Source organism: Odocoileus virginianus, chromosome 5, assembly GCF_023699985.2.
Source record: "Odocoileus virginianus isolate 20LAN1187 ecotype Illinois chromosome 5, Ovbor_1.2, whole genome shotgun sequence".
Classification (NCBI taxonomy): Eukaryota; Metazoa; Chordata; class Mammalia; order Artiodactyla; family Cervidae; genus Odocoileus; species Odocoileus virginianus.
The window spans coordinates 10,730,866-10,754,168 of NC_069678.1; the positions used below are offsets into that span (position 1 = coordinate 10,730,866).

General features: G+C 51.8%; 2 protein-coding genes and 1 pseudogene across 3 annotated transcripts in view; 2 read left to right on the forward strand and 1 right to left on the reverse strand.

Annotated features, from left to right (window-relative positions):
• INTS3 (integrator complex subunit 3) overlaps positions 1–2,324 on the forward strand; it is a 38,362-nt gene extending 36,038 nt beyond the window's left edge. The window contains exons 27-31 of the mRNA XM_070467369.1: positions 279–446; positions 768–868; positions 976–1,048; positions 1,229–1,385; positions 1,498–2,324. Of these exons, the coding sequence (XP_070323470.1) occupies positions 279–446; positions 768–868; positions 976–1,048; positions 1,229–1,385; positions 1,498–1,575 (577 nt within the window). The 3' untranslated portion in view covers positions 1,576–2,324. The remainder of the gene's footprint in view (positions 1–278; positions 447–767; positions 869–975; positions 1,049–1,228; positions 1,386–1,497) is intronic.
• Positions 2,325–3,573: 1,249 nt separating this feature from the next.
• SLC27A3 (solute carrier family 27 member 3) lies at positions 3,574–8,249 on the forward strand. 2 transcript variants are annotated; one of them, XM_020890861.2, is made up of 10 exons: positions 3,574–4,394; positions 4,725–4,934; positions 5,251–5,409; positions 5,981–6,105; positions 6,359–6,553; positions 6,663–6,753; positions 6,841–7,039; positions 7,261–7,358; positions 7,483–7,613; positions 7,932–8,249. In XM_020890861.2, exons 1-10 carry the CDS (start codon positions 3,749–3,751, stop codon positions 8,106–8,108), a joined length of 2,031 nt encoding a protein of 676 aa, XP_020746520.2. In that variant the 5' UTR covers positions 3,574–3,748; the 3' UTR covers positions 8,109–8,249. The 2 variants fall into 2 exon arrangements, with proteins under 2 accessions (XP_020746520.2, XP_070323471.1); XM_070467370.1 differs by lacking the exon at positions 5,251–5,409 and having other exon boundaries at positions 3,654–4,394.
• A 9,548-nt stretch (positions 8,250–17,797) lies between these two features.
• On the reverse strand, positions 17,798–19,144 carry LOC110135688 (CCA tRNA nucleotidyltransferase 1, mitochondrial pseudogene; annotated as a pseudogene).
• Between the last annotated feature and the right edge of the window lie 4,159 nt (positions 19,145–23,303).

The following is a 23,303-nucleotide window of genomic DNA, read 5'->3' on the forward strand; positions in this document are numbered from 1 at the left end:
AGCACACACACATACACACCTTCTACTGCCACTGAAAAGTGAAACTGAAAAGTCTCACTTCTTGTCTCCTGGCGTCCGCAAAGGATGAAACCAGGCATTCCTTGGCCCAAAGAGAAGAGGGAGAAGGATGTGAGAGTAGAAAGCTACCGCAAGCCTTGGGTAGGACGGGGTAGGGAGGCCAGGGTTTTGGGGAAAAGTCCATGAGAGAGTGTCAGGGGTTCCTGTGGTCAGCTGTGTGAGCCAGGAGCCCCTTGCCCACACCCCTCTCTTGCCCCCAGGCCCAGTGAGGAGATGGTGAAGATGGTGCTGAGCCGGCCCTGCCACCCTGATGACCAGTTCACCACCAGCATCCTGAGGCACTGGTGCATGAAGCATGACGAGCTGCTGGCTGAGCATATCAAGTCCCTGCTCATCAAGAACAACAGCCTCCCACGCAAGAGGCAGAGGTGGGACCCTCTGCCCTGGCCCACAGTCCGGCAGCAGGGCGGGCCAGTTTGGTCCCTGCCTAGCTTGCGGGCGACACCTAGTGGTGTGAAGCAGCCTGGCGTGCAGGACCACTGGGGCCCCTTCACCTCTTTTTCTTGTGCCCCTTCTTTGGTCCCTGTTCTAAGCACACCTCCATTACCCTGCCCGGCCCCTCCCAGGCCTGTCCTCCCTGTCTCTGTGGGGCTGCCTCTGTCCTAAGGAGGAACCCCAGTAAGGGAGGCTGTCCATGCTCCTGGAGCCTGCACCCCAAGCTCAGACTCACTCTCGTGACTTCCCTGCAGCCTGAGGAGTTCCAGCAGCAAGCTGGCCCAGCTGACTCTGGAGCAGATCTTAGAGCACTTGGACAATCTGCGTCTCAACCTGACCAACACCAAGCAGAACTGTACGCTCCCCAGCCCTGTCCAAGTACTCCGACCACCTGTGGATCCGGGTGGGGCAGCGCGCAGACAGCTCACTGTTCTCCTTCCCTGCTCTCCCTTCTCCCTCTAGTTTTCAGCCAGACTCCGATTCTGCAGGCTCTGCAGCACGTCCAGGCGAGCTGTGATGAAGCTCACAAGATGAAGTGAGGCTCCCTGCGCGTGTGGCCCTGAGAAGGGGGAGGGCGTGGGCGAGGGCGGCCTGCCGGGGGCACAGACTGAGTCTCCGGCGAGACCAGGTGCTTGAACATAGATCAGAGACAGGGGTGGGAGGGTGGCCCTGGGGCCAGGACACCCACCTTCTGAGCGCCCCCTTTCCCCCTCAGGTTCAGCGACCTCTTCTCCCTGGCCGAGGAATACGAGGACTCTTCCACCAAGCCGCCCAAGAGCCGGCGAAAAGCCGCTCTGTCCAGCCCCCGAAGTCGGAAGAATGCCACCCAGCCGCCGAATGCCGAGGAGGAGTCTGGCTCCAGCAGTGCCTCGGTGAGACCCCTGGCCGGGCACGCCACGCACGGGGTGAGGGGAGAGGCGGGGTGTGGCAGAGCTGGGCCCAGCAGCCGCCCGGGCTAGCGACTCTCTCCCACCTCTCCCTCAGGAGGAAGAAGACACAAAGCCGAAGCCCACCAAGCGGAAGCGGAAAGGGTCCTCTGCGGTGGGGTCTGACAGTGACTGAGGCCGTCCCCGCACCCCCCTCCGTGGTGCATCAGAGGTTAACAGAGGCTGGGAGATCGCAGGGGAGCAGCCTGTCCCCATCCCAAAGCTCTCTCGGGAGAAGGGCGAGCTGCCCCCTTCAGCGCAACCTGAGAAGCTGCCATCGGCCCCAGCCCCACCCCCTCTGGGGCCTGCAGCCCCATCACTGCTGCTGCCGCTGATACTCGATTCCCACTGAAGCCAGAGGCTGTGCAAAGCCAGGACTGTGGTGGAAGTCCTTGCCCCCTCCCCCAGCCTCCCCAAAAGCTATTTCAGTAGAGGAGAGAAATGGCCAAGGGGCAGCTGGCCACAGAGGCTAGGATGAGAGCAAAAATTGTGTGTGCGCCCCTCCCCGCTCCCCTTTTGGGTCTTGATCTGCTCTGAACAGGCATTTTATGGCTGTCCTCTGCACATCGGTGTGAAATGAGCATTTAATCTGTGATGTGCTCAAGTCGCCTTTTCCTCTCCGAGGGCTAGATGCCACAGGTGTTCAGGAAGGAATCTGAGAGGGGGGCCACAGCCACACCCAGGCTGCCCTGGAGGCTTGTGCTGACCTGAAGTTGGCACCTCACGCCGGGCCAGAGCCCTGGGAGTCCCAGAGACATGTTCCACAGAACTGTCAAATGGTCCCATTTCCTTGGATCTGTCTGTCTTGTCTTTTTCTTTTTTTTGGCAGAGATAATCGCATTTTAAAAGTTGTTTTTAAATGACAATAAAACAAGCCAGAACCTCTTCTGTGCCAGAGTTGCTGCCCCACTTGCCCTGTGCATGTACCGGTGGTCTTGGTTTAATTGGCACCCTTCTTCCCCCTCTCTCTTCCTGCCTGCCCCCTTCTTGTCCAGAGCAGGAGGGAGTTAGTTGGCTTTAACCACCACATCCTTCTTGCTGCTCCTGGCTATGCAGGCCAGGCACTGACCTGTCCAGGCAGAAATCGATGCTGTACCATCTCCCAGAAGCCTGTCTGTCCTTATCCATCTCTCAAGAAACTAGAGGCTTCCAGAGCTTCCAGAATGCTGGTGTTACATTGGTGGTGTAGTGGTGAGCATAGCTTCCTTCTAGAAGCTATCGTCATACTCTAATGCTTACCGGCTACTGGAGGACTGCCTGCTTGGGTGGGGGCTGGGTGGGGCAGGGGTTGCTAATATGTGTGCCTGGAGTAGAGAGTTCAGATACCTGAGCGAAGGAGCCCTCTTCCTGTCTAGCCACTTGCCCATCCATGTGTACCAGCAGAAAAGCTCCTTGGCTATGCATTTGTTCCCCTGCTGTCCTGGGAGCTTGAGTGGCAGGCTGAAGAGAAAGGAGTGAAGTTCGGGCTGACTGCAGACAGCTCCTCCTGTTCAGCCGGCAAATTTGTCTTTCACAGAATCCAGGTTTTCCCATCCCTCAAAGCTGCTGCTCCTTCTTTTGAAAACTTAAACTACAGGAGGCCTCTTTTCCTTCCCCTCTCTCCTTCCCCCGTTTCCTCTGCCCCAATTAAAACCAGGATGGAAAGCATTCGCTGGCTGGCCCCAATTATTGTCCTTTTGCCCAAAGGGAGGGGCCTCTGCCGCCGTGGCCCCTCCAGAAATCTGCCTGGCTGGGCCTCCACCTCTCCCCTACTTCGCTCTCAGCCCCCCACCCATCTCCTGGGGCTGCTGCTACTGGCGGCATGCCGCAACTTGCAGCACCCTGTGGGCCGGAGGCCGAGTTCCTCAGTCTCCTGGGAGAGTGCCACCCTCGCATCCGGTGAAACAGAGGGAAAAGGGAAAGATGGACTCGGCTCTTAGTGCCATGGCTCTCTGACCGGGGGTCCAAAGTCCAGCCAGATGTCTAGACTGTCCTAGAGAAAACCTTGAACCAGACCCGACCCTGGGATTTAGGGAAGGCTTGAGCACCGCCCAGGAGCTGGTAGGGTGCGAGCCGCGGGAGGCGCCTGGGGCGGAGCGTCGCTCTGGGAAGGGCCGGGCTGCGGGGCCGCCCCCCACTAGCACTCCTCCCGGGCCTCGGCTCTTCGCCCGTGGGGAGGGGGGCCGGGTGGGAAGGGGCGTGTGCCAGCGCGCGCGCTCCCGGGAAGGAGAGGTCTGAGCGCTAGACCAGCGGCCCCAGTTTGTCGGGAGTATCGGGCCTGTCTGCGAGCTGCTGGGGCCAGACCGGGCCGAGCGGAGGAAGCGGGCACCATGGCCTCTCTCCTGCTGCTACCCCTGCTGCTGCTGCTGCCTCTGCTGCTGCTACCGCTGCGCCTATGGTCTCAGTTGCGCTGGTTCGCGGCAGACTTGGCCTTCACGATGCGCGCCCTACGCTGCAAACGGGCCCTTCGAGCGCGCGCTCTGGCCGCCGCTGCCGCCGACCCAGAAGGTCCTGAGGGGGGCTGCAGCCTGGCCTGGCGCCTCGCGCAGCTGGCCCGGCAGCGGCCGGCGCACACCTTTCTCATTCACGGCGCGCAGCGCTTTAGCTACGCGGAGGCCGAGCGCCAGAGCAACCGGGCTGCGCGCGCCTTTTTGCGCGCGCGAGGCTGGGACGGGGGACCCGGCGGCGGCGGCACGGGGGTCGCCGGGGAAGGCGAGCTGGCGGCGGACTGCGCTGGAGACCAGGCGGCCGGAAGCGGCGCGGCGTGGGCCGTGAGGGAAGGGGATGGTGCGGCCCTTCTGGCACCTGGGGCCACCGTGGCGCTGCTGCTCCCCGCCTGCCCAGAGTTCCTGTGGCTCTGGTTCGGCCTGGCCAAGGCCGGCCTGCGCACGGCCTTTGTGCCCACCGCTCTGCGCCGGGGTCCCCTCCAGCACTGCCTCCGCAGCTGCGGCGCCCGCGCGCTGGTGCTGGCGCCAGGTAAGGCCGGAGCGCCCGACAGACGGGGGCGGGGCCAGCCGCGGAAAGGGGCGTGCCGAGGGCCGAGCTGGAGTGGGCTGGGGAGGAGGCAGCATCTCTCCAAGGGGTTCGGAAGCGGCGCGGAAGAGTTCTTCGGGCTTGTGACGGGCGGCAGCTGGCTCTCTCTGTGGTTTCCCAGGGATTCCCCAAGACTTGGGCTCCAGGTCCCAGGCCCATGATGGGACGTCGGTTCTGTCGTCTTCAGCCTCACGCGGGAGCTGTGCGAGTCGGGGGTGGGGAGTCTTCCGGGTCGGGTGGAACTGCGGGGCTGTGCTTTCCCACCCCATCCAGAATTCCTGGAGTCCCTGGAGCCTGATCTACCGGCCCTGAGAGCCATGGGGCTTCACCTGTGGGCTGTGGGCTCTGACAGCCGTCCTGCTGGAATCAGCGATTTTCTGGCTGAGGCCTCAGCTGAAGTGGATGGGCCAGTGCCCGGGTACCTGTCTGCCCCCCAGAACATGACGGACACATGCCTGTATATCTTCACCTCCGGCACCACGGGTGAGGATATTTACCTCCCAGAATCTCAAGCCAAGGAAGGCAGGGGCCTGGGAACAGGATCTATGACCTCCTCAGTTCCTAGGCCACTCCTCCAAAGACCCCAGAGAGAAGGGCGATCCCAGGGGTCAGGATCCCCTACTTCACCAATCCTCCCACCCCTCTTCATTTCTCCACTTCCCTGAAGGTCCCTCATTTCTGGGACATCCCGACCTGCCTTCTCAGTCTCAGCCTTGCCTCTGCCTCTTGCTGTGGGAAACCCAGCAGGGGCAAAGAGGGGTTCAGACCCTTCCCTGACCTCCCCCACCGCCACCCCCAGGCCTCCCCAAGGCTGCTCGGATCAGTCACCTGAAGGTCCTGCAATGCCAGGGATTCTACCAGCTGTGCGGTGCCCACCAGGAGGATGTGATCTACCTCGCCCTCCCACTGTACCACATGTCTGGCTCCCTGTTGGGCATCGTGGGATGCTTGGGCATTGGTCAGTCTCTCTCACCCCAACCCCTCCTTCAGCCCTCTGGCAAGTGTTTATGCCAGCAAACCTCTAAGTACCTACTGTGGTGTGCTCACCTGGGGATGCTTCCTGAGTCCTTCACGGTAGAGAATGGAGAGGAAGGAGGCTGGGTCTCCTCTCCAGGAGTTCCTGGTTCAATGGAGAAGCATCACCTGCTCAGACTTACAGGCTGAGCAACCAGCGGGGGCATGCAGTTTGCAGAACTCCAGGCTCCAAAGGCCAGGGGATGGGAGGGCTGTGAATGTCAGCCCAGGAAGGGGAAATGGAGAAGAGGTTTGGGACCTGGGGGCAGGGTTCAGAGAATGGACTGTGTGAGGATGGAAGTGGGGACAAGGCGGTAACCTCCCTAAATTACAGGTGGGAAAGGATGAGGGCCAGCTTGGCCTGTGGCAAGGATGAATGTCACAGCCTGGTCTTTCAGGGAATTACACTATAGTGAAGGCTAATGTCTGGGAAGAAGGGAGTCAGGGCCCCACGCCCCCCTCCAGCTATTAACCTCACCTCCTTCCTTCCTCCTCTCCCTCCCTGATTCTGGCAGGGGCCACGGTGGTGCTGAAGTCCAAGTTCTCAGCTGGTCAGTTCTGGGAGGACTGTCAGCAGCACGGGGTGACGGTGTTCCAGTACATCGGGGAGCTGTGCCGGTACCTTGTCAACCAGCCCCCGGTGCGTGGGGCAGATCCTGGCAAATCCACGGCGGCGGGGAGATGGCCAGTTGGCAGGGGGCACTGAGACCATTGTCTGGGAGTCAGAGAGAGGAAGCAAAAAGAAGAAATGGAAGGGGGGAGAAGGAGCCTGGGTGGTCAGAAGTGGATGCTTAGTGGAGGGCGTCGAGGAGAATGGGGAGCAGGGCCCCACTCCGGGGAGCTGGCTGGCACCTGGAGCCTGAAGCTCCCACCCCTCTGCCCACTCGTCTCAGAACAAGGCAGAACGTGGACACCAGGTCCGGCTGGTGGTGGGAAGCGGGCTACGGCCGGACACCTGGGAGCGCTTTGTGCGGCGCTTCGGGCCCCTGCAGGTGCTGGAGACGTACGGGCTGACCGAGGGCAATGTGGCCACGTTCAACTACACCGGACAGCAGGGCGCTGTGGGGCGCGCCTCCTGGCTCTACAGGGTGAGTCTCAGGAGGAACCCAGGAAATCCGTGGGACGGTGGCGGGGGGAGAGCGGGGAGGGGGCTCATGCACCGGAAATGACCCAGTCCCTGGGTCTCCCTTCCCCCAGCATGTCTTCCCCTTCTCTTTGATTCGCTATGATGTCACCACAGGGGAGCCAATTCGGGACACCCAGGGGCACTGTGTGGCCACGTCTCCAGGTTTGTGTCCAGGTGGGGTGGGCGGGGGTGGTGTCCTTGGAGAGTGGGGTGGGGGGCGGCCACCCCTGACCCCAGTGGCTCTGGCAGGTGAGCCTGGCCTACTGGTGGCCCCTGTGAGCCAGCAGTCGCCATTCCTGGGCTACGCTGGGGGCCCGGAGCTGGCCCAGGGAAAGCTGCTGAAGAACGTCTTCCGGCCTGGGGATGTTTTCTTCAACACCGGGGACCTGTTAGTCTGCGACAACCAGGGCTTTCTCCGCTTCCATGATCGCACTGGAGACACCTTTAGGTACCTGCCCCTCACTTTCTGATTCTTCTCCTGGGCATCTGAATCTCTGGGACCCAAACCCTCTAAACCTCTAACATGCACCAACCTAGCTTCTCACCTAACCTCTCCTCTCCAGCCTCCAACTTCTTCCCGGAGACCATCTGGCACCTCGCCCTCATCCCGGCCTCTGTCTCTCCCCACCAAGCCCTGCCCCCTGACTCCCAGTTTCTCATCTCTGGTAGGTGGAAGGGGGAGAATGTGGCCACCACCGAGGTGGCCGAGGCCTTGGAGGCCCTGGACTTTCTTCAGGAGGTGAACGTCTACGGAGTCACTGTGCCAGGTGCCCAGGCGGCGGGGAGGGCGCCAGGCCCACCGCTCGGTGGTGGTGTCCCCTCGGGTGCAGGGAGCAGAGGGCCTCGTGGAGGTCAGCGCCCATGGCTGATCCTGCCCTCCACGCCCACCAGGGCATGAAGGCCGGGCTGGGATGGCAGCCCTGGCTCTCCGTCCCCCCCACTCTCTGGACCTTGTGCAGCTCTATGCCCATGTTTCTGAGAACTTGCCACCTTATGCCCGGCCTCGATTCCTAAGGCTCCAGGTAAGTGGTCACCCCTGCTCTGACCCTTTACTTCACCCTATATATCTGCAGCAGTCATTGGCTCCCAAACCCCACCAGAGGACCCCCACGTAACATACTCTATGAAGAGAAAAAACACAGTTCCTTCCCAGACACATACTCTTCACCCCTTCATCCTTCGGGCCTGGCCCCTTCTCTTCCCTGTCACCCGCTCCTCTAAACCTGGACCTCATCTCCTCTTTCCCCAGACCTGCCCCTTCACAAAACTCAGGCAGTTCCCCTGAACCGCTGGGGCAGAATACCCCTTCCTTCAGCCTCCTCTGACCTCCCCCTCCCCAGGAGTCCCTGGCCACCACAGAGACCTTCAAGCAGCAGAAGGTTCGGATGGCAAAAGAGGGCTTTGACCCAGGCGCGCTGTCCGACCCACTCTACGTCCTGGACCAGGCCGGGGGCGCCTACCTGCCGCTCACCCCGGCCCGGTACACTGCCCTCCTGGCCGGAGACCTTCGCATCTGAGAGCCCCCGCGCCAGCGCGCCTGACGGGGCCTCTGTGGGCTGGGGAGCTGCTCTTAGGGATCTTTTCTGCACCAGGTTTGCGATCTTTATTTTGTAATAAACGTGACCAGAGCTCCTCTGGCTCTGCCTTTCTGCTCCACAGTGTCCGCTTTCCTGTTTGTCTGTGGAACTGCTTTTCTCGCTGACATTTTCTCCCGGTCGCAGCCACAGGCGCTCCTGCCCCGACTCTGGGCCTGAGCTCACTGTCTGGACCTCAGTATTTTTCCTCTCAGATGACCCCGTGTGATCCTTGTCCCTGGAAAACCCCTGGTGACTGATGTCTGTGCTGTGGGTGTTCTGTCCCAGTTTCACTCCCTGAGCTGGGGCCTCTGGGGAGCTAGAGGTCCGGAGGGGCTCGCTCCAACGGCCTCAGTGGACAGAGGTTTGGAAACACTGCCCCCTGTGGGCAGCTAGACATCTCCACAAGCTCACCTGTGGTTCGGGCCTGGGGAAGGGTCTTAAATGGGCAAAACAGAGGCTTCATTTCGAGGGAAATGACACCCTTCACCCCTCAAAACTGACTTTGTTATTCATCCATGAGGGGGAGGGGTGCAGCCAGCCAGTACAACTCAGATGTTCCAAATTTTACCCACATTTAGTCCTGTATTCCCAAAAGTAGCAGCGCAGTTTCTGGGGACAGTCTGCCTGAAAGCCCTCCTTGGAGCAGGGCTCCAAACACATGTATGCTTTGGTGGTGGCAGAGGGATGGGGAAATCACAAGGAAAAGGGCCTCTCCTTAGCTCCTGAATGAGGTGTCAAAAAGGTTAATCATCAGGGAGTTCCCTGGTGGTTAGGATTCATGCTTTCACTACTGCGGCCTGGGTTCAGTTCCTAGTTGGGGAACTGATATCTCGCAAGCTGCATTGCATCACCAAAAGTTTTTTTTTTAATCTTTTTAAATAAATAAAACTGATTCAAAATAGCTTTAAAAAAGTTAATCACCTTAAAAGCTTGAAATGATGAAACTGCTGCTTGTCTTAGAACTAAACTCTCCTCCTGTTTTAAGCTGTGGGTCCACAAAAAATTCTACTACTTTCTTTTGGATTATCTTTCCCCCTCCAAACCCTCTTCCCAACTGAGAGGGCAAGGGACACACCCCATCACCTATCTTGGGTCCCTGTGGCCTATCCTCCTATTCCAAAACATACACCTTGTCCCACCCTCCACCAACAAACCCAGTTCAGATCATCAACAGACTAGACAGACCAGAGGTGCACCCAATCCTTGTCTCATTTGGTCGAAACCTGTACTGCACAGTATGATGGCCACCAGCCAGTGTTTAGTGAGTGCTTGACATGCGGCGGGTCTGCAACGAGATGTGTGAACTACACACCAGGTTGCAAAGACTTAGGACCCAAAATAAAGGGGAAAAAGTATTTCATTAATAACTGTTCTATATTGCTACATGTCAAAATATTGGGTTAAAATAAATGTATTCCACTTGTTTATTTTTACTTTCATAAAGGGGGTTTCCCTTTTGTAAAGGTGGCTTAGCGGTAAAGAATCTGCCTGCCAATGCAGGAGACATAGGTTTGATCCCCTGGAGAAGACTACCCACTCCAGTATTCTTGCCTGGAGTATCCTATGGACAGAGGAGCCTGGCAGGTACAGTCCATGGGATCTCGAAGGGTCAGGCACGACTTAGCAAATAAAACAACAACAAAAAGAAGGCTACTAGAAAATGTAGAATTACAGACCAGCCACATTATATCTCCACCAAATACAGCTGCTCTAAATCCTGTCCCCACACCTCCCACTGCAGACCCACAAATACTGAATGTAACACATCAGCTGTCCCTGTATGATGACTGCTTTTGAGCTGCTGCACTTTGGAGAGGACAGCCAGAGGAGGGGCTTCTGTTCCAATGGGCTGAGCCAGGTGGCTGAGGCTGCCATGCTGTCCTCCAGACGGAATCGCAGCTCTCTGAACCAGCTTTGTTGCAGAGGCTATATAACCTCTAAAATTGAGATGCTGGAAGAAGGCACACTCTGGATCCAAAAGAATTAAGTTTTCCATTTACCACAATCAAATATCAAATAAACTTCAAAAGAATTAAGTTTTCCTACCAAAAAAGTCCAAGGGAATAAAAAAATGGAATTATGAGAAATCTGCTGAGATAGGTTGGTCCTCAAGAGGTAAGTTCTGTTTCTCAGGGCCCTTGTCCCTGAGATGCTGGGCGCTGGAAAGGGAGGGTAGTGGAATCAGAGAATTGTCTAACCTCATCTTCAGTTAGAGCAATGTTCTCAGCTCTGTGTCTGTGAATTCCCCGGGCTGCTTAGGCCACGAGTCCTTGACAAATAGAGGAACCAGTAAAGGGGCACTGGCGGTGGTAAACCACGCTCTTTTACAGCCAGAGGCTAAGAATGGTTTTTTTTATTTTTAGACGGTTGAAGAAAGCAAAAGAAGAATATTTCACGACATGTATGGGATTCAGACTTCAGAGTCCACGCGTAGTTTTAATGAAACAGGCCACGTGCATTCCTTTACATACTATCTATAGTTGCTTCTTTGCTACAAAAACAGAGTCGTTGTGACAGAGACCATATGACCTGAAAAGCATAAAATATTTACTATGTGGCCCTTGGCAGAAAGAGTGCCCTGTTCCAGGGCCTCGTCCCTACCCCGCTGCTGGGCAGCAGTTTTCCAGCGCGCAAGGGCAGGGAGTGTCAGGGGGACGGCCCGGCGACGCTCGGCGACTGCTCCCAGCAGGGCTTGGCAAAAAGCACCCGGGATGCGGCGCCGCCTGAGTCGATTATGTGGGGAAAAGCAGTAACACGCCAGGTCCTGCTCACTGCTGAGCGCCCACGCGCCAGCAAGATCCCAGGAGCAGCCACGCACACCCGCGGAAACCGAACCTGGGGCGCCAGCGCTGATTGGCGCCGGCCACTCGCCACCGCCCACATCCTTGCGCGAGGGAGGCGGGGCAAGCTAGGGAGTGGGAGGAGCCATCCCACAAGGGCGGGGCGAGCCTCTCCCCGCCTTCCGATCGAGAAGGGCGCCTGCGCCCTGCTGCCCGTCCCTCCCTCGTGTGTGTGTGTGTGTGTGTGTGTGTGTGTGTGTGTGTGTGTGTGTGTGTGTGTGTGTGTGTGTGTGTGTGCGCGCGCGCGCCCCGTCCCTCCCTCGTGTGTGTGTGTGTGTGTGTGTGTGTGTGTGTGTGTGTGTGTGCGCGCGCGCGCCCCGTCCCTCCCTCGTGTGTGTGTGTGTGTGTGTGTGTGTGTGCGCGCGCGCCCCGTCCCTCCCTCGTGTGTGTGTGTGTGTGTGTGTGTGTGCGCGCGCGCGCGCCCCGTCCCTCCCTCGTGTGTGTGTGTGTGTGTGTGTGTGTGTGCGCGCGCGCCCCGTCCCTCCCTCGTGTGTGTGTGTGTGTGTGTGTGTGTGTGTGAGACCGTCCCTCCATGTGTGTGTGTGTGTGTGTGTGACCCCACGGACTGTAGCCCGCCAGGCTTCTATGTCCATGGAATTCCCCAGGCAAGAATACCAGAATGAGTTACCATTTCTTCCTCCAGGGGATCTTCCCGACCCAGAGATCAAACCCACGTTTCCTGCATTGGCAGGCAGACTTATTACCACTGGAAATTACCTGGGAAGCCTGGCGCTCTGGCTAAGAGACAAGTGGGATAACAGGGTCAAAGTAACGGAAGTTTTCTTCTTTGGGCCTGGAGGGAACAAATGTGGGAAGAAAACTGTTTTTGTTTTTTTTAAATTGAGATGTAATCCAATTCACCCTTTTCAAAAGTTTAGTGTTTTTGGTATATTCATAGGTTTGTGCAGCCATAGCCACTACCTAACTTAGAACATTTTCACCCCCCACCCCGCCGGAAGCCCCTACCCATTAGCATTCTTCCTGTCACTCCTGTTTCTGTCAGCCACCGATCTGCGTTGTCTCTGTGGATTTATCTGTTCTGAACATTTCATATAAATGGAGTCATATATGTGACATTTTGTGTACCAGTGGCTTTCACCTAATGTAACATTTTTGAGGTAGATTCACCTCTGTTGTGGCAGGTATCAGTACTTCGTTCTTTCGTATGGCCAAATAATAATTCTATTGGATGTATATACCACAATCTGTTTATCCATTCATCAGTTGATGGAATTTGGGCTGTTTCTACTTTTTTACTATTCGAATAATATTGCCCTAAACATGTACAAGTGTTTGTGTGGGCATAATATTTTCAACTCTTTTGGGTGTATATCTAGAAATGGAATTGCTGGGTCTTAGAGAAACTCTGTGTTTAACTTTGAGAGGAAGTGCCAAACTGTTCCACAGTGGCTGCACCATTTCACAGCCCCCGCAGCAAGGTATGAGGGTTTCTCTACATCTTCAGTATCACTTGCTATTATTTGTATTTTGACTATAGCAATAATAGTGGGGGTGATATGGTATCTTATTGTGGTTTTGATTTGCATTTCCCTGATGGCTAATAACATTGAACATTTTTTCATGTGCATACCGGCCATTTGAATATTTTCTTTGGAGAAATGTCTATCCAGATTATCTCCTTGGTTTTTAATTTAGGGGTTTTTTTTTGCCTTTTTATTGATGAGTTGTGAGATTTCTTTTTTTGTTTTGTTAGGGTTTTTTTTTTTTAAATATATATTCTGGACTCAAGTTCCCTTGTTTTTTCACTTCCTTGTTAGTGTCCTTTGAAACATAAAGATTTTAAATTTTGATGAAGTACAGTTTATTTTTTGATGAAGTACAGTTTGTTCTTTTAAAATACAGGGAGAATATGGCAAGAGTTAGTTTTCCCCCAAGGACAAAGATATGAAGATATGTTGCATTTCATTTGGTAGTGTACATATTAATAATAAAATTGGCATTATTTGAAACTATTTTATGGCATATTGTATAATAATAAACATTAGGAATCACTGTTTTCAGAGCAAGAGAAAAAGAAGTATAAAATAAGTGAAGTAAAAATCTCATAATGTCATTCAAAAACCCTAGAAGCAACAAACTATTTGACAACAGTGAGAGTGAGATGTCCTGGTGCACACGTCCTTGGAGGAAAGGTCGGTTCCAGGTCAGCAGGGGATACTCAGGATGAGACTTGGGGCATGTTGTACCAGAAAGCAAAGATATAAAAAAATAGGGGAACAGCAAAAGTACACAACGCTCCCATCATTCCTGTCGCCTAAGATAGGGCTATCTAAACTAGGAAAAAGATTAATAAAGGCACTCGAAACACTGAACATACAAAATGTAGCCATTCAGAGTGATACTGAAAGGGGCTAAGAGGATAAAGAGCTAGAGGGTTAGAGAAACAGGTGGGGTAGAATACTGGCCATTAAAGGAAAGAATTTTGTCCTTTAATTTGCTTTTATCCTTTAATAAGCATTAGTCCCTCCTTTACTGCGAGAATTGTATTTCAGGGTCACCAAATTGTCCTAGTTGATGAGGGAAAGTTCTTTACAAGAGACTTCCAATTAATGAGTGAGAAAAAATGATAGAATTGGAAAATTACCATTTTGCAGCCACTAATAAATTTAAGGCAGGAAATTATCATCAATGAATAAAACTATCAGATGAAAGCCTGAAAGGGAATTTTACAAGGGATCAGTCAGGTTATCACCACCTGAAGCCACCAGTCAATCTTAGAATCACTAAAAGTGGAACCCCACCCATGAGGCATTTCTTGCCTCAAGAAGAGATGCAGTATGCCACACACAGCACTGCCTGTAAGGTTTTCTTTCCTAAGAGTGGAGCGTGAAGCTAACCAAGTCTCTAGGGCCAACATCCATTTACAGAGGAACATATTTAATAACACCAAAAAAATCAAAGAGATCCAGAATGCAGGTACTTCTACTGGAAAATTTATCCAGTATCTTCAATAACTCAATGATATATGAGAGAGGTGTGGTGGGGGGAGGGGGTTGAGCAAGGCTTGCCTCAATTATATCCTTAAGATATAACCAAATGTATTATAGTATATGGACCTTGTTCTGAGTGGTCCAAAGAATAAAAAGACATGTTTTTTTAAAACAATCAGGGAAATTTGATTATGAACTAATTACTAGGTGATATTAAGAAATGATTGTCACTATGATAGGAAAATTTGTATTATTCTGAGTGTATGTGCTAAGTTGCTTTAGTTGTGTCCAACTCTTTGCAACCCTATCTATGGACTGTGACCCTCTAGGCGATACTTCAAGCAAGAATACTGGAGTGGGTTGCCATTTCCTTTTCCAGGGGATCTTCCCAACCCAGGGATCGAACCCAGATCTCCTGGGGCTCCTGCATTGCAGGCAGATTTTTTACCACTGAGCCATAGGGGAAGCCCCTAGTATTATTCTGTTACAAGTTAATTACTGAAGGGATGTTACCTATCAGTTTAGATTATGCATATTGGCCCATCTCTGGGACTCCTGCCTCCCAGGGAGTGAGGATTAAGCTAAAATATCTTTGATTAGCTCACAAAAAAATAGCCTCACCAGGCCCACCTGGGAATGGTTGCAAGAGGAAGAAGTTAACACATCCTGGAACTAGGACTTCAGCCCCTCCCCTTTTAGTATAAAAGAAGCCTGCATTCTAACTCAGGGAAGGTGGTTTCTTGGGAAGTTAGCTCGCTGTCTTCTTGTCTGCTGGCTTTCTGAATAAAGTCGCCATTCCTTGCCACAACAACCCATCTCTTGATTGGTTGGCCTGTCATTCAGAAAGCAGTATGAGCTTAGACTTGTTAACAGATTTTGGTGAAACCATCAAGGACCCTTGCTTCTCATGGCCCTCTGACTTGGTTGGGGCATTTTGGAGTAAGTCCCGAATAGCTGCTAGGACCTCTTGTCCTGAGGATCTTCCCCTTCAAGTTCCCCAAAATGGCACTGCTACTCCAGCACTTGCTAGTGGGAGCAAAGAATCAAGATCTGGGAGTTGACGGGCTCAGTGCAGTTGGATAAGCCACTCTGGTGTGTAGAGCTAGAACTTGAAATGTGATTACTTCTCTTGAGTTTTTTCATGTGGAATAAGCCAATTTGCTTTGTACTTGAGTGGAGTTCCCAGTTAGAGAAAATAATTGCTAGATATTTTACCCAATTTGTGAATTGGTTGGTTTGTTTCCTTGTATGCTAGCATGTGTGTGCCACTTATGTTTCATTTGTCTTGTATTTCTGTCTTTAAAAATTGGGATATTTTCCACTTCTAGGCATACAAACCGAGGAAACCAGATCTGAAAGAGACACGTGCACCCTAATGTTCATCACAGCACTGTTTATAATAGCCAGGACATGGAAGCAAACTAGATGCCCATCAGCAGACAAATGGATAAGGAAGCTGTGGTACATACACACCATGGAATATTACTCGGCCGTTAAAAAGAATTCATTTGAATCAGTTCTAATGAGATGGATGAAACTGGAGCCCATTATACAGAGTGAAGTAAGCCAGAAAGATAAAGACCAATACAGTATACTAACGCATATATATGGAATTTAGAAAGATGGTAACGATAACCCTATATGCAAAACAGAAAAAGAGACACAGATGTATAGAACAGACTTTGGGACTCTGTGGGAGAAGGCGAGGGTGGGATGTTTCAAGAGAACAGCATTGAAACAAGTATATTATCTAGGGTGAAACAGATCACCAGCCCAGGTTGGATGCATGAGACAAGTGCTCGGGCCTGGTGCACTGGGAAGACCCAGAGGGATCTGGTAGAGAGGGAGGTGGGAGGGGGGATCGGGATGGGGAACACATGTAAATCCATGGCTGATTCATGTCAAATGTGTGGCAAAAGCCACTACAATATTGTAAAGTAATTAGCCTCCAACTAATAAAAGTAAATGAAAAAAAAATTGGGATTTTTAACTCTTCCTAAAAAAAGCCCTCCGGGGCACATTCAGGATAAGGGATCTGATGACAGCTATGAGGCTGACTGAGAGGCAGGGGGTGTTTTAGTGTAACGAAGTGTAGCACAGTGCCTGCTGTGATCTCCAGGAGGGGTTTAGGCAGGGCTGTCTTGGGACTCTGTACTGTCACCTCTGCTGTATTGTTCAGTCACTCAGTCGTGTCCAACTCTTTGCAACCACATAGACTGCAGCACGCCAGGCTTCCCTGTCCTTCACCATCTGCTCAAGTTCATGTCCATTGAGTCAGGTGGTGTCATCCAACCATCTTGTCCTCTGTCTTCAATCTTTCCCAGCATCAGGGTCTCTTCTAATGAATTGGCTCTTCGCATCAGCCATTGCAAGCTTCAGTTTCAGCATCAGTCCTTCCGATGAACATTCAGGGTTGATTTCCTTTAGGATGGACTGGTTTGGTCTCCTTGCTGTCCAAAGGACTCTCAAGAGTCTTCTCCAGCTCCACAGTTGGAAAGCATCAGTTCTTCAGCGCTCAGCCTTCTCTATGGTCTGGCTCTCACATCCCTGCGTGACCACTAGCCTTGCTCTGCTGCCTTGTCTCTGGTCTCCTGTGTTGATGGTCTGGATCCAGCAACTCTCCAAGGAGTCACATTACATGGGGTTTTAGTTGATGGTTCTTATGACATGTCAAACCCCAAGACCAAATTTGAGGGTAAATTCAGAGTTTTCTTTAGGTTTTTTATTCCATTTAGTTTTGGTATCATGTCTCCATTGAGACTGTCAGTGGAGGAAAGGACATTCCCAGGGAGAAGAGAAAGGTTCCACTTGTTCCTAAAATCACCAGAAGTCCCACCCCAGAACCCAGCCTTGTTGGTGGATGCCGAGGCAAAAGGCACCCTTCTGATAGTCAGTTGTTATTTATGGTTTTATAGTGGCCTTTGAATGAGTCAGACACAACTTAGCGACTAAACAACAAAACAATAACATAGCTATGCCGTGAAGAAGTGGGGAAGAGTGATGAAACCCTCTATGCGCAAGCATTTGTGCTGTTACATCAGGGTGAGAAAAAGTCAGACAGTGTCACTTTATGGTAAAAGAAGCCCAAGGAAAGTCTATCATACAGGAAGGAAAGAGTAGGAAGAAGGGTGAGGATAGATTGCTCCAACCTTGGGCCAAGCGCGCTGTCCCAGCTGCCCCAGCTGTTGTGCCAATATATCCACTCCTTCCATCGCCTCCCACTCCTATTCAGCTCCAGTTCCCCACCTGGGGCTCAGGAAGCGGTCCAACTAGCTCCCGCTCCTTACAGGGATCAGTTAGAAAGTCCCTGAGGCACAGGGACCTGGTGTGGTGTCACCATCCAAGACCCAACAAGGCACTCAGTTTGGGCCAGGAGTCACTCCTGAGGCAGGACAGTTTCCCTTACACAGTTATTGAGGGGACCTGGATGCAAATGGCCAGCTAGCTGTTTCCTTGGGCTTTCTCCAGGTCAGGCTTGTCTAATTGGTGGCCCTTATTATAGGGGGGATCCTCTAGATGAAAGGATAGTTATTGATAAGTCCAAGAGAGAAGTGTACCAGCTCCATCTAACAGACCCAAACAGCACACCAGAAGCCCATTTGGTGGTACCCACAGCTGAACCACATTGGGACCACAATAACGGAGGAATGCCCTTATTAGAGCATATGCCCTTACTATACGGAGAAGGCAATGGCACCCCACTCCAGTACTCTTGCCTGGAAAATCCCATGGACGGAGGAGCCTAGTGGGCTGCAGTTCCCATGGGTTCGCGAGGAGTCGGACACGACTGAGCAACTTCACTTTCATACATTGGAGAAGGAAATGGCAACCCACTCCATTGTTCTTTTTTTTTTTTTTTTCAGCTATGTTCAAACACAAGTTTATTCTGGAATTCAGAAAAAAAACTGACACCATACACAATCGTCGTACAAAATTGCAATTGCAAATACAAAGAAACATGTTTTTCAGGACACTTAGCACTGTCGTATGCAACAAAAGCACCAAAAATCCACTCTACTTTTCTCAGTAAGAACTATTCCAAAAGAATTACAAGCTTCAGTGATAACAAATCAGATTAAGAAGAAGCAGACTTCACTTTAGTACCTGAAATATAGTTTTCACAAAATAAGACCGTTATTCTTCTGAAGAGATCCCCTAAGCTGGCTTGTATTCTGCTATATATTCGAGTCTTTTAAATCTCACTAAGAGGGAGGGGGAGAAAACTAGTCTTACCAAAAATTTCCTGCTTTTTAGTAGTCAGCTCTCTTCAACTTTAGGTCTTCTTTATGTAACTCAGTAGTTCATCTTTTTCCAGTTGGTAACCACTTTTCTTCCACTGTCCTCGCAACTGCTGTAACAGCACCCCAATTTCTTTCCCGGAAGAAATGCCCACTTTCCTGATGTCATGGCCACTCACAGGAAACGGGGGGATGGACCACTGCGGCATCTGCCTCAGAAGCCCGTGCTCGCCTTGGTACTTGAGCAGCTCACACACACGAGCAGCCGCATCAGCTTCTCTAGAATCTATAATGAAGTCTTGATAGGGTTTCAGTGGTTCTGAACTATCTACTGCCTTAATTAAATCTTTCCTATTTTTAACAATAAATAAACCAAGATTCTTCTCTTTTGAAATCTTCAACCTCAGATCCAATTTCGTGACATCATCCTGTACTTTGAACAATGAGGTCAAGAGAGTCATTGGCTTTGGTGAAAAACCTTCCACATTTTTACTGACTTTGTTAAATTCTTCTAAACTTGCATTAGCAGGTAAGCCTATGTAAGGAGCCACATCAAGTTCATAGATGAGATGAATCAGATGGTTCACGTGGTTACCAGTAAGTATTTTTTTCAGTTCCACCCAGATCCTCTCTCCTGATACTCCTGCCAAGCCTTTTGCATTTTCTGCAATCGCTTCCAAAGTCTCAGGATCGTGGTCACCAGGTGTGTCAACAATTTTCCCGTAAAACCTGAAATACCCTAAAATCCGAAGATAATCTTCTTGTATCCTCTGTTTAGCTTGTCCAACAAATCTAACTTTCTTATTTTTTAAATCTTCATAACCATTAAAATAGTCAAATAAAGTACCATCAAAACCTGCAAAGCAGAGACCCAGAGGTAGAGAAGAAAACACACGGACACCAAGGCGGGGAGGAGGGGGTGGAACGCACATATAAACACTACTGGATACTACGTAAAAACAGCTAACTCATGACAGTCTGTGCAGCCTGGAGAATGGTACTCAGTGCTCTGTGTGATCTAAAAACATGGAATTTATGGTGAGATCTCTGCGCTCGGCATTCTTCTGCCAGTCGGTCGTGAATTCGACCTCGGCGTGTCTTCCATCAGTGGCTACATCAATCCTCAGTGTAGTGATTTCAAAATTTTCTTCATGAAGAGTTGGCGTCACTCTGCCCTCAGGAACGCCGGCCCCGGCTTCGCCGGCCAACCTTCACCCGGGCGGCCTCAGCCGCTGCTGAGAATCGAACTTCCGGGAGCCGGGCACTCCATTGTTCTTGCCTGGAGAATCCCAGGGATGGCAGAACCTGGTGGGCTGCTGTCTATGGGGTCACATAGAGTTGGACACGACTGAAGTGACTTAGCAGCAGCAGCCCTTACTATAAATGTATCCTGCCAGGCTTTGAAAGGGGAACCAAAACAGAAGAGTTTGAACAAAATCCAAGAAATTCAGCAAAAAAGTATTAGCAGGCCTACAGACTGATGCAGATCCCGAGGCCTCTGAATATAATAGAATAGTAAATTTGACCTTTTCTGGGCAAAACACCTCATATAAATTGGGGCAAAAATTAGATGGTGTTTTTGGAATGAACCCTTCTCAGTTGGTAGCGACAACAGGGAACGATGACAGAAGAAAGAAGATGCAAAATGCAACACCACTTTTCTGACCATAGCATTGGATTCCTAAAGGCAAGTAACCCAAAGAGACATAATGCCACTGGGGAAGGAACAATATGCTTACTGTGAGGAGGAAGGATGTCAGAAAAAGATTGCCCTAGGCTAAAACATAAGAAAAACAATAAAAAGACAGGAGCCTCTTGTATTGTTAGGGAATCATTGACCCAAACCACATGCTTTGGTCAGGCATGATGATAACAACTTGCACAAGTTGTCTCACAACAGGAGGTCCCAATCAGGAACACAGTGCTGCCCCCCAAAAACTAACATGGGGAAAATTCTGGAGGGGCCAAAAGGAGGGAGGAGATGCTACTCCACAATATCATCCTCCCAATGTCCCAGGATTTTTCGGCCCTGAGTCAGGCCGAATATGGGCCGAGCAAGATGATTGGCCAGAGACAACCCAGAAACTTAACCCCCTCACCATAAAACCCGAGACTTCAAGCCACGGGGCAGAGCAGTCCTCCTGGGTCCCCTTACTCTGCTGCTCTCTGCCTGGGTGCCCCTTCCCAATAAAGTCTCTTTCTTTGTCAGTGCATATGTCATCTCGGACAATTTCTGAGTGTTAGACAAGAACCCACTCTTGGATCCTGGAAGGGACCCCTTCCAGCAGCAGTGTGGTAGAAAGAGAGGAACACTCTGATTTAACAAAGAAGCCCAGGGGCTCCCTTGGACTTGAGGCATCCAACTCCAATTTCCCCACAGGAGCTCCAGGTCAGATGGGCAGTGGGAGATGAGCGAAGACTTTCTGATAAACACAGGTGCATCATAGTCTGGTTAACACCAAGATGGCACAGAAAACCTCTTGATCCTCCCAGGCATGGAGGCTCTGGAGAAGTACAAAATCATTGGTTCTTACAACCTCTAGAATGCCAAGTAGAGCACCTCACCTTGATGGCCCTCTCCATGTAAAAGGCAGCTGACCAAGCAGCAAAGGAAGGCCATTAGCGAGCCACGATAGCATCCCTCCTCCCACAGACTGTGTTATCAAAATGCCAGCCAGTGCATTCAGAGAAGGACAAAGAGAGGACCAGAGAGTGGGGTTTCGCTCTGACCACACCTCGCCTGGCTGCAAATGTAGGGCACAGGGAACAGTTTTGATCCCCCAGGTGCCCTTGGACACGGTGGCAGCACATTTGCGGTGGTACCCATCACGTGAGAGAGGCCCCCTACAGCGGAGTCAAAAGTATACAATGGGGCCTAGCCTACAAAAGGCCTAGCCTACAAAAGGCCATCTAGCGAGCTCTCAGAACTGCATCATTTGTGCTAAAAATAACCCAAAGACTGCTGCTAGACCTCCCCAGCTGAGGACTCAACACAGGAACCTGCCACACCAGGAACTGGCAAATAGACCTAAAGGCCTCGAGCTGCAGGAAACTTCAGATACCTGCTAGTGTTTAGACACGTTCTCAGGATGGGTGGAAGCATAGCCCATCTGGACTAAGTAAATAAATAAATAAAAGCCCTCCAGGCTCCCCTGGTCACTCAGCGGTAAAGAATCCGCCTGCTAATGCCAGAGGCACAGTTTCGATCCCTGATCTGGGAAGATCCCATGGGCTGTGGAGCAACTAAGCCAGCTCAGCACTGCTGGGGAGACTGCAGGCCACAGTGAAGATCCTGCGTGCCGCAGCTGAGCGCCAGCAGCCCAAAACATATATACGTAGAAGAAGGTGTTTCTTTTCGGGTCTTTGTTGCCGCTCACACTTTTCTTCGGTTACTCCCTAGTTGCAAGCAGGGTTACTCTCTAGTTGCGGTGTGTGGGTTTCTCATTGCGGTGGCTCCTCTTGTTGAGGAACACAGGCCCTGGGCTGCTCGGGCGTCAGCAGTTGTGGTTCCCCGGCTCAAGGGCTCAGTAGTTGTGGCACATGGGCTTAGTTGCCCCACAGAACGTGGGATCCTCCAGGACCAGGGATCAAACCTGTGTCCCCTAAATTGGTGGGTGGATTCTTTACCACTGAGCCACCTGGGAAGCCCTAGGTTCAAATAGTTGTATATAAAAAAGGAAAGAGGATTACCAGGCTCCTCTGTCCATGGGATTTTCCAGGCGAGAATACTGGAGTGGATTGCCATTTCCTTCTCCAAAAAGGACTGTACTACTGACTAAAGGACTAAAGAATATTCCCTACCCAGGACTGATCAATTCCTTTCCATGATCACCTCTTCTTAGGCACAGTCCAGTAGGTCTAGAGCAATCTTCATCCCTTTCGCAGGGGACTGTGGAATGGATCATTGACAGTGGGGAATTGTAACAGGAAAAGATTTTGTATTCCAAATCAGTCACTAAAGGCATGTTGCCTATAAACTTAAGTTACACATAATGGGAACCTTGTCCCCCAGGTGATGAACATTAAGGTAAAATACCTTTGTTTAGCTCACTTTTCCACCTGGGAATGACTGGCTGGAAGAAATTAAGGTATCGCTTCCAGTGGATGGCTGGAACCAGGACTTTACTCTCTACCCTTTCAGTATAAAACAAGCCTGAATTCTAGGAAGGTGGTTCTTTGGGATGCTAGTCTGCCACCTTCTCAGCTTCTGGCGGCTTCTAAATGATCGCTACTCCTTGCCCCAACAACTCATCAGCTTCTCACTGGAGAGATCAGTCAGTCAAGAGCAGGAGCTTGGACTTGGTAGCATTATTTTTGTTAGATAGGATAATGACATTAGGTATGGAAAATTTTGCATTTTTTAAAAAGATACACAGTAAGTATACAGGAGTGGAATGAGATGATGTCCAGGATTTATTTGAAAATGCTTCAGCAAAGGGAAGACTGAGGGAAGATGAGCCCAGCAGGGGGAACAGAGAGCCGGAAGGGCCAGTGACTGGCAAAGGCTGCGGCGAGGAGGGAGCTGGAGGGGGGTGGAGACACTGCCTGGGACCACGTCCTGCGGCGCTTGAACTTCGGGAGAAACATCCCGGGCGGGGACAGTACCTCTGACGGAGTGTGGGGAGCCAGGGGAAGAGGGACTGGGGCGTGGCGACGTCAGGGCAGTGTTAGGGCTCCTGCGCACAGGCGGTGGGCTGGAGCCGCCTCGACCCGCTTTCTGCCCAGCTCTGCTCATGGACCGCCTATCGGGTGTTCACAAAAGGGAGAGAAGGATGCAGATCAGAGTCGAGGGAGGTCTGGGCATGACTTTGCAAGGCTGGCTGGCTCTCCTTTCATCTTCCCCTTACCCCGTGTTGACAGGGAGTGCCACCTGCTCTGGCTTTGGGCACCCAGAGGGGATCATGCACAGCTCCTGACCTGGTGGAGCTCACGCTCAGTTCGGGGAGATGCCCGGGAAACCTGATATGAGGAGTCAGCGGGTGACAGTGTTGGTGATAGAATAGACAGGGATCTTGAAAACTTTTCTATCTGCTGTATCAAATGACCACAAAAGTCACGGCTTCCAACAACACCAAGTTACTCTCTTAGGCTCTGAAGTGTCCCATG

What these genes read in the sequence shown, in the direction of transcription:
- SLC27A3 (XM_020890861.2), top strand. Translation starts at nt 3,749, where the DNA reads ATGGCCTCTCTCCTGCTGCTACCCCTGCTGCTGCTGCTGCCTCTGCTG. An exon ending in CGCGCTGGTGCTGGCGCCAG is followed by an intron (nt 4,395 to 4,724) that starts GTAAGGCCGGAG and finishes CACCCCATCCAG; the next exon opens with AATTCCTGGAGTCCCTGGAG. An exon ending in CTGTGTGGCCACGTCTCCAG is followed by an intron (nt 6,754 to 6,840) that starts GTTTGTGTCCAG and finishes TGGCTCTGGCAG; the next exon opens with GTGAGCCTGGCCTACTGGTG.